Genomic DNA, 17041 nt, shown 5'->3' on the forward strand with positions numbered 1-17041 from the left:
TGTTGTTTTCTGAAAAGAAAGAAACTGACTGTAAATTTCTTTGCATAGATTTGTAGTCTCACAAATATGAGGATCGATCCTGATTCTGCATGAGAATTCAGATAAACTCAAACCTCTTATTTGGGTCCTGTACCTCTCAAAATAAATCTACAGCTGTTGCTATATATAATTCACTTCCTGTTTCATGAGACACAACTTTTGCTCTCCATCTTTCATGTACCTCCCACAATACAAAAATACAAAGTGCTGTGCTGATTCAGTGTAGAAGGGTTGAGTGCTAAACTTTTAATTTCTTGATTATATAGCCGTGAAAAGCATTATCCTTAAAACCTAAATGTGTGTCTTTTATAGTGGTTCATGTGTGTGTGGTTAGTTTTTGGATTCCCAGCACTTTCCATGAGAAAACTGAGCACTAGAAGTTTACTAAAAACATCATACTCTGTGAAATGTCAAGGCCAAATTTAGTAAGGGGATGTCACTTAAAAGGACTATACCAATGTTTTTGCATATTTTATTTTTGTGCCTAGTACACACTTCTTCACAGGGCTGCAGACCATTTCAAAAGTACCTTCTTTCCAGTTTGCATTTATTTTTCATATTATAATGAAATTAAATTCAGTTTAATTATCATCTTGGTAGAGATGGGTCAGTTATGAAAGTCATAGTGTTGTGGCAAACAATGCTTAAAGTGCATAATAAGTTGAAAAGTATTCCCTTTAGCTAGCTGCAGAAGTACAAACAACTACAGTAAACAAGTCCACTGATGAATAATGTCACAGGCATCAAGTGAACTTAGGGTTCGTGGTCAAATTAATGGAAACGAATTGCCTGCTGCAAGGTAGACGGATAATGGTTAAGCGCCATGCCATTATTTTGAAGGCAAACAAACCAAACCGGAAGAGGCTTGTCTGATTTCCGCTGTGCTAACGGATGTTAACGGATGTGGCTACAAAGGTTCTTTTCCTCACAACTTCTTTAATTTGAAAAACAAGAACAATCTCGTCATGGCTTCTTCCATGGTGCCCATTAAGGTAATAACCTGACATGTATTGTCACATTGAAAGTCTTACAAAGTGAACATTGTGTGTTAGAACACAGTGGGGAAATCAATGAAGATAACGTAACTAGTAACGTAACGTAGCTAGTTCACGTTATCTAATGCAAATGTGCTGCTGTGACAAACATGGAAGCGCGGGAAATGCTCTTAAATAACGCTAGCTGTTAGCGTCGTACTGTAATAGAAAAGCCGTACTTGTAATCTTTTGTTTACCAGCTAACGGCCATAGCTAAGTTAAATAACACAAGCTAACGTCTGCATGCTAAGTGCAATGTTGCTCTATGAGGTACTGGGGAAACAGCTCGGGGTCAAAGGTGAACCATCTTAGGTTTAGTGTAGGGGTGTCCAAACTTTTTTCAAAGAGGGCCATTTGATAATGTGAAAATGCCCAAGGGCCAACAGTCCCTGCTGACATTATTTTAAACAATACAAGTAGCCTATAAATACATTGTTATTTAATCATTTTATTTTCAATGACAGCAAATAGCAATGTAACCAAATGTTAGCAGCTATAATCACTATTTTAAAGTGATTAGTGACTCGTCTAAAACATTTAAAAAAGGAATAACTTCAATAGAATCATTCTATACACTGTAGCTTCTTTACATTCTATTAGAATGTAAAGAAGTTACATTCTGATACAATGTAGCTTATTTACATTCTATTAGAATGTAAAGAAGTTACATTCTGATACAATGTAGCTTATTTACATTCTATTAGAATGTAAAGAAGTTACATTGTTGCCTTTTATTTTATTTTCTTCCCACAAGAATGTAATTTTGTCAGGTTGATTAAAAAATGTCACTTTACTTCCTGACATTATTGTTACTTTACCTTAGTGGATTGGACACATGGCCAGGCATGACAGCTGTCAGTAAGTACAATTACTAAGTACTCCAATATTAGCTTTGTATCCTACTTTGTACGTCTTCTCCCCCGCATTTCAGAAGGAAACGTACATTTTAGTTCACTATAATGTTTTGCCATCTCTTATTACTAGTTATTTCACAGATTAACATACAACAAGCTTATAAATACAACAGGATATACAAGTATATCTGGAACACAAATGAAAAAAATTATTGGTTGCAGTCATAGAAAATATCTTAATATTATAATTATTATCAATGCATTGATTCATATGGAAGCAGCAATGTTGTAGGTGGTTTCAGGGGGAACCAATTTGAACAATTTAACATATTGGTAGTAATCTATGACTTTACATCATATCTTCTATCTAATATACCCATCTTTTAAGTACTAGAAATTAATAAATCTTTCAAATAAATGTAGTGGAGTGAAGTAAATATTTGCCTCTATTACTACACTACCCTGGAGCGATACTGTTAACTGACTACAAACAGTAAAATATGTACAAACACAGCCAGAATTCTTCCTTATGGGGAAATAGCATCTTGTCTTTGGGTTTTTCAGTTGGTCATGAGTTAGTGACTGATTTGAATGTGTGCTCATATACTTTTAAACACCACCTTTCATTTATATTTTGTGTTTTGCCCATGCTGTCATTTCTATACTGTACAAAAAACACATTATGAGAAATTTAATTAATAAATTCTGATGTAATTGTGTGTTGATGACTTCTTCTGTTTAGATTGGAATAATTGGTGGTTCAGGCCTTGATGATCCAGATATCTTGGAGGGGAGGACTGAGCGTTATGTGGACACACCGTATGGAAAGGTTAGTCGTGTGAACAATGAGCTCTACTGACATTCTGGCCTGCTTTGCGCGTAGATGAATCCGTAGAGGAGTGTGCTGTATAGTTTGATCGTTCTGCTCCTCTTCAACAGCCATCCGATGCTCTGATACTGGGGAAGATAAAAAATGTGGAGTGTGTGCTCCTTGCAAGGTAAGAGAAGGTGTTTTACTTCATCTTAAAATATCAATTATGAAAATGTGTTTTATTAGCACCACCTAGTGGATCCTCATTTATACTGCATCTTTTCAATATTACACTCCATATAACAATGAGGTCCCATGCGTCTAATACTAATACTACTACTACTAAGAATAAAATAACAAACTTTATTTATACAGTACCTTTCTAAACACTGTTACACATTGCTTTGCAATTAAAACAATACATTTAAAAACACAAAGAGAATGAAATGAACTAAAAACATAGAGTAAAATGAACAAATATGTCATAAACCACAAATAAAATTGCTGAAAAGCAATTCTAAAAATGTGGATTTTTAAAAGATGACACAGATTTTGCAGATTTTTCCAATGTCAGGAAGCCAGGGTCGGTGAAATGTTGACTAATCTACTAGTTATGAAGGCGTAAAGACGGTTTCTAGGTTTTTGTGATAGAGATGGTCTAATCCTTGAAATATTCCCAAAATTATGAAAGCAGGATTGATCCATTGATTTATTTGTGTAAGTTGAGGTTGTGATGGAAAGATGTCTGCAGTGCTGAGTTATTGAATGGGACACAACCAAGACTGTTGATTCAGGGTTAACAGTCTGTGAGTGTGTTTGCCGGTTTTGGACATAAAAATCAATGAACATGAATAAACAATGTGTGTCTTGAATTTAATTTTCCTTTTCTTAGGCATGGGAGACAACACACTATAATGCCGTCCAATGTGAACTACCAGGCCAACATCTGGGCACTGAGAGAAGAGGGCTGCACACATCTGCTGGTTACCACGGCCTGTGGCTCACTCCGGGAGGAGATTCAGCCAGGAGACATTGTCATCATAGACCAGTTCATTGACAGGTCAGTGGTTATGGTTATGGTTCAGACATTTGTTTCTTCTTTCCAAATACTCTCAGGAAGAATAGGAAACAGAATGTCAGAGCATTTCAATAATTGTATTCTTCATATATTGTTTTCAGAATGTAAAAGATATATTTAGCTAAGCATGTTTATCTTAAGTTTTCTTTCTATCTGTTATCAGACAGAACATGAAAAAGTGATAACATAAAGTCGAGCAAGAGCTCGACATACAGGCAAGAAAAAGTAAGTTATTACATTAACAAATAGCGCACAGGTAGCTTTAGTTTATTTAGACTTGGAGCAATGTGGAGAAATCCCCACTTTAATCTGTTCACACTGTATAGTCTAAGACCCTTAAATCACATGGCTGATATTCATATACAACATCCTCATTCATATTAACACAGCTCAGGAAATGCAACAAATATTCTGCAACATTGCACACTCTGAAATGTGTTAACCGCATACGTGTTTAAATAAACACGTATGCGGTTAAAGTTTACGTGAATAAAGTGGCTGAATAGTTTTTTGATGTTTTATGAATGAAACTCCACAAAAGTTAAGATTGTATTTACTGTCTTGATGTGTTCCTTTTAAATAGTCTGCTGTCGGTTGTCCTCCTGCTGGACTGTGTATTGCAGTAATTCAAACACCTTCCCACACATCTCACTGACAGGATTCATGTTACTGTGTGACAACATTGTCCAGATAGCTGAGTAAGAAAAGGGGGACGGACTTGACTCACCATGTCTGACACATTTTGAGGAAGCCAATATTTGTTTACTATCCTGTTCAGCTGGAAGAATGGTGAACCTCTGCCTGATGTTCTGTTGAACTCTCACAGTCATAGTTTGCTCACAGCCTCCATGAGAATATAAAGAAACGCTGTCACTGTGACGTTCCTCCTGTAGAAATAGTTGACACGAATATGATAATTAACAGAGATATTCTTGTGAACAGTCGGGCCTCCTTCCTGTCTGTCTCATGTTTTAGCGAGTGTCATGGAGAGGTCTTGTTCACATGAAGATGTACTTTATATTGACATCAGCTGATAGTACTGTTCTGGTTTTGATGCTGATTTTGAACACAAATAAACAGGTTGACTGATTCCTGTTTATTTACATCGGTAATGAATACCTATATTTGTTGTTTCCATGTCTTCAGTCGCAACAAAACCTTTAAAAAAATTATTATTCCTGGTTTTCTATCTCTAGAAATCCTCGCTCACTCTTCCCTTAGTCAAACACTGGTAAACCTGAGGATATCTTTCTGTTTCGCTGATGTGAAAGCACTCTCAGCAGCGTCTGTCCTCCAGGCATATACTTTGTGTGTAACATGGCTCCCTGTGGGAATGTTGCGCTCGCTCGTTTGGCCGATCGCACAAATTCCATTAAATAACTCCATGCGTGCTGTTTCAGCCAGCTGGCATCCAGCTGGATGCGTTGAGACAGAGTGGTGTCAGTGTGTCAGCGTACGACTGCATCACGTTGCCTGTGGCTTTGTTCGGCCGTGTTGGTGAACAGCTTCTTTACCGGCATTAAGCACAGAGAGATCGGTTTATCAGAAATGAGGAAGCTGCTTGTTCAGACTTGTTCAGACTTGTCCTGCAGCATGTGACGGCATGCTTTCTGAAAGCTTCACAGTATTGATTCCACTATTGTTAAGTCGCCTCGGCTCCTCCAGAGCAAACACTTGGTGGCTCTAGGTTAGTGCTGCTGGCTGTGTGGAGTTTAATGCAGTACCGTCTCACGTGGACTTATTAAAACCATCCTCCTCGTTTGACCCTTGATTTAGATCCTGAAAAACAAAAACACCGATCAATTCCACATGGGTGCAAGAATAATATGATGTATGATGTATCTTTTTACAAATAAATAGGTAATAATGTCTTAATAATGTCGAGTGTAAAGTGTGGAGCTGTACTTCATATGATGGACGTTAAAGGATTGGTAGAATATATTTAATGCTTAGTCGTCTATAACACATCCTTCTTCATTTTAGGATAATTATAGGCTGAAGGAGCAAGTCTTTACAACAATGATGCTGAAATGACATTGCTCATGAAACACCAAGATAATTCGGTTTGTGTAGCATAAAGAGGCATTGTGCTGTGTGCTCACTGTTCAGCAGGGTGGAGCTGCAGCTGGCAAACTATTTAAGCAAGGACTTTAGTCTTCCAATGCCAGAGTCATGAGTAAGAGACGGGGTTGGGCATCAACTTCAAAATATTTGCCTATTGTCAGCGAATATTTTGGATGTCTGAGATAATTGTGGTACGACTAAGCAATCCCTGGGAAAATGGAAGAAAACCAAACACCACTTAGAAATCTCCCTATTTTTTTTTTTTTTATTACCCCACAATGATCCTTAAATGATGTAATGAAAGAATTCAGTACTGACTAAACGAGCTGAGGGGACACAGGGAGACTCAGGTCACCGGGCTAAGTGAGCCGGCCTCTTGTATGGACTGCAGACCGGGCTCCATAAAGAGCTGGAGCTGGCAGGCTGGCGTGGTGCCCGGTGGAGGTTCATGACTCTGACTCAGCAGAGCTGGAGATTGGACGACTGTTGTTGGCATTTTAGTACTGTTCCTAAAATGTTGAGTAGTTTAATGCTGGAAATAATTCAACCACGCTGGTTAACTTATCACTAAAACTGTGGCTTCTTTAAGGCTTCTTTAGGAGATTTCAAAATAGAAATTTAGATTATGATCTGGAGACAATTAACTTTGAATGTGCTGCTTGGTTGTTGATATCATGGTGTTCATGTTGACTGACAGTGTTTCTTAGAATAGTTTTGTCCTCTCAGTATTTGCTCTTTTAATGTTTTGGTATGTTGATTTCTGTTTTCCATCTTTTCAGTTTTTTTATACTTTAATTTTCATTAAAAAATGTATTTGCCAATCTGATATAAAAAAAATTGGAAATAAAAAAAAATCTCACTGTCCAATTAGTATTCTACATTAGCATACATATTACATATTACTTACAAAACAAATCAAGTAAACTCATTATTTAGTTTGGATTTGGTTAAATGGCAACAATTGAACCTGCCTGACGGCATCTCTGATTTGCTTGTGTTGTTTTGATACTAACTGTTATTTCTTCCTGTGTGCTTCTTTTGGCCAGGACTACCAAGAGAGCTCAGACGCTGTATGACGGGCAGTCCACCAGTCCTCCAGGAGTGAGTCACATCCCGATGGCCGAGCCTTTCTGTAACAGAACCAGAGATGTGAGTCCTCAAGTGCCTGTACACAAACCCCATTCTACAAACGTCACTTCCTGAGCTTTTATACAATTGTTTTCTAAAATGATTCTAAAATAGAACATTTAATGTAACTTTTTGACATATTATGGCTCGACCAAAATAGACCAGAAGTGTGAAGCTAGTGGAGAGGTGAAAAAAAGCTGCACAGGAGCTGCACAGTTAGGAGTCAATTTGCTGACAGCTAAGGTACATCTGATGGATATTAAAGGGGTGAATTTACCGCTATTCAGGCAGTTCAATTGTTTAAAGATTGAAGATTAAATGAAAAATGTAATGGCAAAACACTGTCATGGGAATTAGTTGTGTGAGAAATGGTATGCGATCAATCATATAATGCTGGATCTCATATTCAGGGTATAAAACCATGTCCACAGTTTCCCCCTCTCTCCTCCCATCGGTCTAATGGACACAGTTACTAACTCTACTCTACTAACTGTGAATCCTGGTGCAGGTCCTGGTGGAGGTGGCACGGAGCCTGGGGGTCAAGTGTCACGTCCGAGGGACCATGCTGAGTATCGAGGGGCCGCGCTTCTCCTCGCGGGCCGAAAGCCTGATGTTCCGCCAGTGGGGCGCCGATGTCATCAACATGACCACCGTGCCGGAGGTGGTCCTCGCCAAGGAGGCCGGCTTGTGCTATGCCAGCATTGCCATGGCAACTGACTACGACTGTTGGAAGGAGCACGAGGAGGCGGTGAGTCGGCAGGCTGAAAGTCCTAACAGCTGTTTGTACTAGTTTGATGTCCGCTCTTCTTCTGTGGTAACGGTGGTAATTTGGCCCAGATCCGTCTTTGCTTATTGCTAGCTTACTAGCAGTTTTGCTGCTGGTTCAACTAGCTCATTGGACAGCATGTTGTCATGTGTCTGTGTTTTAAAACTAACAACAACAACCAGCCATCACTTCTTGAAAGGAGAAACTTGGTGAAGGGATTGTTATCTCAACTGTCTTCTCCTTCGCAGTATAACCACATCCTGGTTTCCTGGAGCTACCGTGGATCGTTTTATACCACTTCACTTCATGTCTGTTCATCTCGGTCATAACCTTGTATAGTTATTTACTCTGTATGACCACGTCTTTCCCCACATGATGTCATCCTATTCCTCTACTGTTCCCCTCCTTGTTATTAACCTGATTCCCTCTAATCAGACAGCTGATTCTCCAAACTGTTTGAATAGCATTGTCCAGGGCACTTAAGACCCAAACCCCTGAGGGTCTATTACACATAACCATTGGCTCATTAAAATGCACACTGCTCTAAATGATGGCAGCCAGACGGCCATGTCTTTAAAAAGATGTACCAGAGAGAAAGTTGGTTCAGTATGAGCAAAACAAAATGTGGACATCTTTCATTATTTCATTTTTTATTTAATCGGCCTGCTAATTTATTGATGAATATAAATTATTTTAAAACCTTTGTTTCATTTAACTTACATCGAGGCACTTTGGTGCAGAAGTTGTAAGAAAAGGACCGTGTTTACTGTAAACCGTGGTGATCCGTGTCTTTATGTAGCAGGAAACATAATGTTTGGGTGCACGAGGTCCTCTTCGGTTCTCAACAGAGCATGCTAGTTTTGGATCACTTTAAATAGCCCCACATTGTTTGAGTACACACTTAATACTTTTCCAGAATGTTTAACAAAGAAGCATGAATTGCAAACATAGGGAAAGCTCAAATGTACCTTAGCCAATAGGTCACTCTTAAGGCAGTCCTTTCCGAAGGTTAACTTTCTTCCTCTGTGCTTTACAGGAGATTGTTACATTATAGGCTCTTATATAAATAGTTTGAATTACTTCAAATACCATTTTGACCTCTTTCTGCAGTGTTTAAAATTACTAACGCACTAAAATGTTTTCGAGACCATTATTGTGTTCCATTTCATTAGTATGATGTGGTCTCGACATCTGTGCTCTGTAAGCAGACTACAGTATTTGTGGCTTCTCTTGACCTCCTCTCTGTCAGACACTCTGGATAAAGCAGCTGATTTACTGTGTGTGGGCGAGTTTGGGCTCATTTGTCACTGATCCAACCAAAGTCACATCTCCACTTCCGAGTTCCTGCAGCTGACCTCTTCCCCCTCCGGTTGCAGAACGATCACCACATCCTGCTGCCACCGCCACCCCCCCCCCCCCCCCGCCCCCCCCCACCCCCCCAGGCTCGCATGCAAGCCGACGGGGGAAGGCCTGCCAGAGGAGGTTGAGTCACACTGAGTCATCAGCTTCACTGTTTTCATCCTGGCAAACACCACAAAAACATGAATGTTAATTAAGGTCACAGGAGAAAACACAAGCGCAGGAAGGAAGCAATGTTGTCACTTACTGTACTATATACTCTAACTCTGGCTGAATAATGTCGATAATATCACTTGATTTCATGGAGGCATACTTAAATATTTTACCCTGACTGTGTGAGTGAGTCCTCGGTTTCTTTACGTGATCACAGCAGATAAATCAGCAGGCTTACTGCACTTCTTGTTTTGATTTCTCCTCTTCTTGTAGCCATGTTGCAGGTGACATAATGTGATTATTGCCAGTGTCATGGACACAGCAAGTGCATCATTAACACCGCGTGAGGAGCAAGGCACAGCTGGCTGCTTGAAAAACAACATACTGACATCTGCACTGATGTGACATGTTTCTTAAATTGTGTGAAGAGTACCCGTAGAATACAGCTCATTTTGCAATAAAAACATTGATTGTTTTAAATGTTTGTTGACACAAATTTGCTGAATCTTGATGATATTGATTTGAACTCTCATCACCCTAATTTAAAGTGTTGTCAGGTTACAGCAGAGCCATTTCAGATATTCACATTAGATCTTTAAAATCTGCTCCATTGCTCAAAATTGGATCCTTTTCTGGCAATCTCCATATGATTTATCCAAACTTTATGTTGAATCTGAAAACTATGAAACCATATTTAAAAACTGCTTTTACAAGATAGCGTCTTCTCTCATTGCTGCCACAAATGTCCATTGCGATTTCTGATCCCATACAATGTTATTCACAGTGCAAACATTCTCTTCAGCATCAGTTCGGATACATGTCGTCTTACATTTTTAGGGAAACACAAAAATGACTGTGACACTAACAGGAAGTGAAATTTGCATTTCTGTAAATGATTCATATCACACGCCAGCTGTTTGTCTTCCCTCGTCCCGTAGGTCTGTGTTGACAACGTGCTGAAGACGATGAAGGAGAATGCCAACAAAGCCAGCAGTATCCTGCTGACTGCAATACCTCAGATTAGTCAGATGGACTGGGCTCAGACAATGAGGACCTTGAAAGTAAGTTTTCAACTTTATGACTCATTTCCATTCACTTAGCCTTTGGGGAGGTTGTGAAAGAATGTCTGTTTACCTTTTTTGTAGGTGGCTATCTTAGACTGAGATCTCATTTATACTGAGCGACCTCTTAAACTGTTTCAACCGAGTTATCAAACCATCTTAAAACACCACCCGCTCATGCAGGTGATTATTACCACGAGGCACAAGTGCCATAAGTGAGCAATGATACCTCCATATGACTCAGATTCTGTCATTGTGCTGTGTGTGCACAAAATACAACTCGGCTGATTTAACTTGGAATGGAAATCTGTATTTGCAAACATTGAACATGAAAACACACCATGACTGTAATGCATATTACAGTCTTCACTCAATATGTGTTAATGAAGATATTCAATGTGCACATGTTTAATAAACACGTATCGTATTAATTGCACCTCAGTAAATCAGTGTTTTACACTGGCTACACGTTTTGCATCAATATTTTTTAAACATGCTTGAAGTACTTTGAGGTTGCAGGAAGTTAAGTAGTTCAGTTACCATTCAGAACGTCTCTTTGTTTATTGGAAACGCTTACACTTTGGAAAAAGTTCCAGTTCCAAAAAAGCTCCCTAGTAATTACTGGTAAATTTAAAAAAAAAAAAATAATAATAAGTTTATGACTGTCACCTGTTTTTCTTTTCAACTTTCTAAAGACATTAACTTTTGGCCCCAGGTTACTCTGATGCTTCTTTCACATGATCAAAATGTAGTTATTGCTGTACATCTGTGAGACATACATGGGGGGGGGGAAACAAATCTGTTTTCTTCCTTCTGTTACAGTCAATGGCACAGTCTTCAATAATGTTGCCGAAACACTAAGCGTGTAGAAAAGGATCCAAGACACCACCCGCACCGGCACGGACAACAGACTCAACTCTGCCTGTGGATTTGTCATCAGTGAATCACAAAAAAAGTGCCTCACATAAATAATGCATGTGCTCTGTCTCAAGCTGGAGTCTGTTTTTTTTTTTTGTTTTTTTTGACTCAAAGTCCCCCCCACCCCCACCCCCACGGTTCACTCCCTGTTGTCTGAAACACTCAGTATTCCACCACATGTTCAGGTACGATACCGTCAACATCAAGGAAGTCTTCTAAATATTATTTTTTGTGGATTTATATTTTTTGTGGTCTGTAAACAGATTTATGTATCTGCCTGTAAACCATTGGTGTCTTTATTGCTGTTAATGAAGTATACAATAAAAATGCTTTGTTCAATACACGAATACTTTGTTACTGCCCTAGTTAAAACAAATATAGTTTCTATGTCAAATCTGAAGTATGACATTTCCTCTAGTAAAATATTTTAAATGCCTGGGTCAGAATTTTTTTTCGTATTTTGTGGAATACTTTCAATGTCATTGCTCTTCATGACTGATGCAAACTATTGAATCAGCTAATTGACAGTATTTTGGAGTACTTTTGAGAAACTGATGACCTACATTTTTGTACACTTACGTTTGATATAATGTACATCAACATAATGGAGTTGGCCACATCTGTTACTGCTCATGTTTGTCATTTCCGTTTTCTTATCTGCATTTGCTTCTCCTGAATTTCATCACACTCCACAGTATCTTCACATATTTGTTTCCTCTCTGTTGGCTTGTCTCTACAATATGAACGCATTATGCAGCAAACATTAGCTCAATAAAAACTACTGTGATTAGTGCTTTAAAGTTGTTTTGTAAAATTCTTAAAGCAACTTGAACTGATCTCAGTTAATCTTTTAATTCTCTGCTATGTTCATATATGCTATGACATGCAGGGTGGAATACTCTTGTGTCTGTGCTAAAAGGTCTGCAATAGAATAAGAATTAGGGGGGAAAAACAGAATAAAGTCAGTGCATTTATACACGTGGACAAAATAGTTGGTACCCTTCTTAAAGAAAGCAAAACTCACAATGGTCCCTGAAATAACTTGAAACTGACAAAAGTAATAATAAAAATTTACTGAAAATGAACTAATGAAAATCAGACATTACTTTTGAATTGTGGTTCAACAGAATCATTTAAAAAACCAATCTGATAAAAATGCCCTGGACAAAAATGATGGTACCCTTAACAAGATATTTTGTTTCACAAACTTTTGAGGCAATCATTGCAATCAAGCGATTTCTGTAACTCTCAATGAGACTTCTGCACCTGTCAACAGGTATTTTGGCCCACTCCTCGTGAGCAAACTTCTCCAGACTGCATGTTTTAGCTCCTTCAGATGTTCAATAGAATTAAGATCAGGGCTCATAGAAGGCCACTTCAGAATCGTCCAATGTTTTGCTCTTAGCCATTCTTGGGTGTTTTTAGCCGTGTGTTTTGAGTCATTATCCTGTTGGAGGACCCATGACCTGTGACTGAGACCAAGCTTTCTGACACTGGGCAGCACATTTTGCTCCAGAATGCCTTGGTAGTCTTGAGATTTCATTGTCCCTGTGCCAGATGCAAAGCAGCCCCAGAACATAACCGAGCCTCCTCCATGTTTCACAGTAGGTACAGTGTTCTTTTTTTGTATGCTTCATTTTTGAGACTTGAATTTTGGACAGATGAGACAAAACTGGAGCTTTTTGGCAAGTCACATTAGCTATATATGTTCACAGACGCAAAAATGAAGCATACAAAAAAAGGAGGAAGATGCTCGGTCTAAAAAATAATGTCTAAAAACAGCTTCCTGTTTGACATTCAGTGATTTATTGTTGAGATAAAAGCGCTTTTTCATGGTAAAGTTGAAATATCAGGCCTAAGACTGTATACTGGACCTATGCATGAACATTTAACTCAAGAGACAAAACAGCAGCGTTATTTATGCCCGTCGTGGTTTTGGGGACTTTACTGTGTGCTATTGTCAAACCTCCCTTTGGTTTCATAAAGCCATAAAAACAGCTCGGCTTAATAAACTAAACCAAGCTAATGTTTAACTCGCCAAAACGTAGAAGCCTTGCATATATTTTATGAGTCTAGTTGTGTTTTAATAATATTTTGTCTCCTTTCATGTTTGTCCTTATTTGACCTGCAAAGCAGCGACGCATTACCTTTGGCTATTGACTCATAATTGCGACCCATTCAGTGTGCAACAATAACCCGACGTCCATTCTTATATAGAAAAGTTATTTCTAAACATATTTAGTTGACAAAAAATAAAAATAAAAATCTACTCTGGTGCTTTAAGTCAATCAACTTCTATCAAATTTAGCCTATAGTCAAATAATCATGGCTTGCTTTTTATTTTTTATTTTTTTATTGTCTTGTACCTTTTGGTAATCCGTCCTTCAGACAATATGTGCGGCATATTACTCCTGCTTCTCTTCTGTTTATACCGTTAAACACTAAATCTTACATTTTATTAAAGTGCATAATGAGCGAGTTCTGAAAAGCATTTGTACAAACAGGAATTGGGACTCCATGTTTCTGCAGAATAAAGATCATGCTTTCAGAACTGTGGATCGTTTGGACAATAATGTTCAATGTGCAAAACATTTTGAAGGGCTTTGTTTAAATATTTGACATGGAAACATATTTAAAATACGGCATTCTCATATGATTTATGACGAAAACCAACATTAATCCTATTTTTAAAATACAAATTACTGAGCAATAGTAAAAACTACATTATAAAAAATGGGATTTACTTGTGGGCAAATTGAAATATTTGAATTATACTGGGGAAGATAAACCAACATGCAACAAATTGTGTTAACGGCGCTATAAACTGAATATCCCAAATAGCTGGCGTTAGATCTGTGTAATATTGGGCTATATTTATTATTTGTCATAACAGCGACTCTAACCCATATTTCGTTAAGAAATAAAATAACGATGCCCATCAGCAAAACATCGGAGGTAGGCCTATAAATAAAGTGTTTTACAGCAGAACAGTCGACATCATTTAGTCTGCAGGCCTCTTCAGGCCCCGTGTCTCAGAGTCCCCAATTCAAAACATAAATATCTTAACGTCACTGCCTGTTTCACTGCGACTGCAGGAAATCGACCACCTCGACATGGCCGTTCTCTCTGGCCAAATCGATCGGCTGACAGCTGTTATTGTCTGTGGCCTGCGGGTCAGCCCGGAATTGCACCAACAGCCGCGCGGTGTCCAGGAAGCCCGTCCCGGCCGCGTCATGCAGCGGTGTGGTCCCGGTGCTTCTGTCCGTCACGTTGGGATCCGCTCCGTGCTCCAGTAACAGCTGAGCCACCGGAGTGCTCCCCATCATCATCACCTTCATAAGAGAATAACCGTGAGTTATAGAATCTCACTTGATTTGATTTGATTTGACTTGACTGTAAAGATACAAATACATAATTTATATCAAAAGAGCATAAGGACCTGCAATTTAATAAAATCTCACTGACTGAATTAATCACTCAATTTTAACCCAGATATTTTATCAACTTTATTAGGAAATGGGCCTATAAGGCATGTCATGTTTTGAAGGACCTTGCCATTAGGAGCTTTGTGAACTGAAGCTCGAGATACTTGAAAAAAAAATACCAAAGCAGGCCCCCGCATGAACTACAATTTTATTTACCTGCACTCAAATTATTGAGTGGAAATATGAGAAAGATGAGCCACTGGAAGCACATTTAACGCACCAAATTTGAGCTGCAGCCTTTTAGACGCAACTGCGTCATTTTGAGGTGCGTTTATTTTTTTCCCACCAGGCTAAATAAAGAAACAATAGACTGGTTGAAAAAATCTCCCCTGTGCGCAATATGTGTTGTCATTTACGTTGTCTTAGACCTTTAATATAAATAATATTATGACACTAACTTGAGAGGACAGGAGAGTTGTGTTATTCCTCAGCACACTCTCGGTGACGGCAAGTTATGATGCGTGCCGTCTTCACAGATGACCCCGAGTCTGCATATTGAGAGGCGTAATCCCTTCACATAAAATACTGTTTCATTTACAAGATTATGCGCGGTGGGCAATAGCTATACTGTTTGTGAGTGGAAGGTGTAAATTCTGCTAATTTGTTGCTATAATAGCCTGTTTTATATTTAGAAAGCCTACTTAATCACACTATAGACTTATTTTTCTGGGAATTGGGGAGCAATTTATGAGGACATTGAAGCGTTTTGATGAGACTATTTTCTCTTTTTAACGCAACCGTAATGCTCCATAAATGTATTGTCGGCCATATGCTTTAGTGTTTGGCCTGCTAATGAATAATACAAAGTAACACCTTATGTCTGTTGTAACTCGTGCAGCCGTCTGAAGGCTCATATAAAGTTATAGTTTCGTTTCCTGTAGCTTTATGGTGAATTATATTACATCGATAGAAAAGCTGGGCAGTGCTATATTCCCTCAGTAAAAGTTAGCCGAAGTTTGATCTATAAATCTTCAAAGATGCACGCAACTGCGTCATTTTGAGGTGCGTTTCTTTTTTTCCACCAGACTAAATAAAGAAACAGACTGGTTGAAAAAGTCTCCCCTGTGCGCAATATGTGCTGTCATTTAAAGAGGTTAATGATAATGATAATGTTAAGTTCGTCTGGCACCGACCTGTAGAGCGGTGCGTCCGAAACTGTTCACCCCGTTAACTTGAGCTCCTTCCCGCAGGAGCTCCTCCACATCTGCCGTTTTTCCCGTCGCTGCCGCTGTTGTCAGTTTATCCTGCAAAGTCATGTCCAGAAATCTGCAGAGAGAACGCAGGCGTGAATCTTGTCACTTCTGTCGTCTTGACAGGTATACGAAAAGTATTTGAGGAAGCCAGGGAGCGCGGTTCGAATAGCCACAGCTCAGTGTTGATGTGCGACGGTTTCGTCCCCGTCTCGTCGGTCCGTCCGGTCCACAGGTCGTCTGGGTTCGGATGAGCATAAACCGTGCATCGCTTGTCCGGCGATCGGTCGGTGTGTGTCTGGGCTTGCCTATGGTGTTTTGAATGGGTGACGTCAGTGGCTGTTGCTGCAGTGGCGCGATCGTGCGCATGCGCGCTGCCACAGCCGGTGAGATCCTGATGTGAGACGGCGCAAAACCTCCTCACTCCTCACGACGAATGTGACTAGTTCTCCACAATATCAAACGCTGCTTCTGCGGTTCGTTCTGTAAATGTGCCGTGTGTCTCACTGGATGCTGCAACTAATGTTGAGTCTTAAAGTTTATTTTGGACCTGAAAACAAGAAGACAATACAATCTCAGCCAAGGTCCATTCAGTAGCAGCTCTGGATATAAAGATGCTTTTTTTTTTATATTTAAACAATTTGTATTTTCCTTCTCCTCGCGTGAATAACAAGAAAGTTCTCATAAAATACGCAGGTTTAAGTACAGTTCCATGGCAACCGAGCATACCCCCATCAGCTGATGAAGATCATGAGATGTGAGCAAAAGCTCCAGAACAGCTATGTGGACGTTGGGGTGTGATTGTTTCGTCAACTGATATGTTTGTAAAGTTGATGAAGTGTGTGACAGCTGTAAGGGGACCAGGGGGCGTATTAATGATTCATTTTGATTGCAAAATGTAAAGATAGTATGATAACAGAAATGGGCAAAAACAGGAGGAGTGTCCCTTAAGTGGATTCATCTGCTTGGGGCCCAAAGACAAGATTGATCTGCTGCGCCAGGTTGGCAGGTTTGAGAAGGCTAATGCATCCAAGAGTTTGAAGACTTACCAGGAATACAACATAGATTATCATATAGTAGACCAGGCCTAGCCTTATTGAC

At 39.2% G+C, this 17041-nt stretch overlaps 2 protein-coding genes across 2 annotated transcripts; one reads left to right on the forward strand and one right to left on the reverse strand.

Annotated features, from left to right (window-relative positions):
* Positions 1-91: 91 nt before the first annotated feature.
* mtap (methylthioadenosine phosphorylase) lies at positions 92-12065 on the forward strand. Its single transcript, XM_031871425.1, has 8 exons — positions 92-1031; positions 2670-2756; positions 2867-2925; positions 3631-3798; positions 6927-7029; positions 7517-7756; positions 10225-10347; positions 11170-12065. The coding sequence occupies exons 1-8, from the start codon at positions 1005-1007 to the stop codon at positions 11206-11208; spliced, it is 846 nt and encodes a 281-aa protein (XP_031727285.1). The 5' UTR covers positions 92-1004; the 3' UTR covers positions 11209-12065.
* A 949-nt stretch (positions 12066-13014) lies between these two features.
* Positions 13015-16283, reverse strand: cdkn2a/b (cyclin-dependent kinase inhibitor 2A/B (p15, inhibits CDK4)). Its single transcript, XM_031871426.1, has 2 exons — positions 15884-16283; positions 13015-14597 (listed from the first exon to the last, which is right to left on the reverse strand). Exons 1-2 carry the CDS (start codon positions 16004-16006, stop codon positions 14346-14348), a joined length of 375 nt encoding a protein of 124 aa, XP_031727286.1. The 5' UTR covers positions 16007-16283; the 3' UTR covers positions 13015-14345.
* Positions 16284-17041: the final 758 nt, after the last annotated feature.

This window comes from Anarrhichthys ocellatus, unplaced genomic scaffold, assembly GCF_004355925.1.
Source record: "Anarrhichthys ocellatus isolate YVR2014 unplaced genomic scaffold, GSC_Weel_1.0 scaffold58, whole genome shotgun sequence".
Lineage (NCBI taxonomy): Eukaryota > Metazoa > Chordata > Actinopteri > Perciformes > Anarhichadidae > Anarrhichthys > Anarrhichthys ocellatus.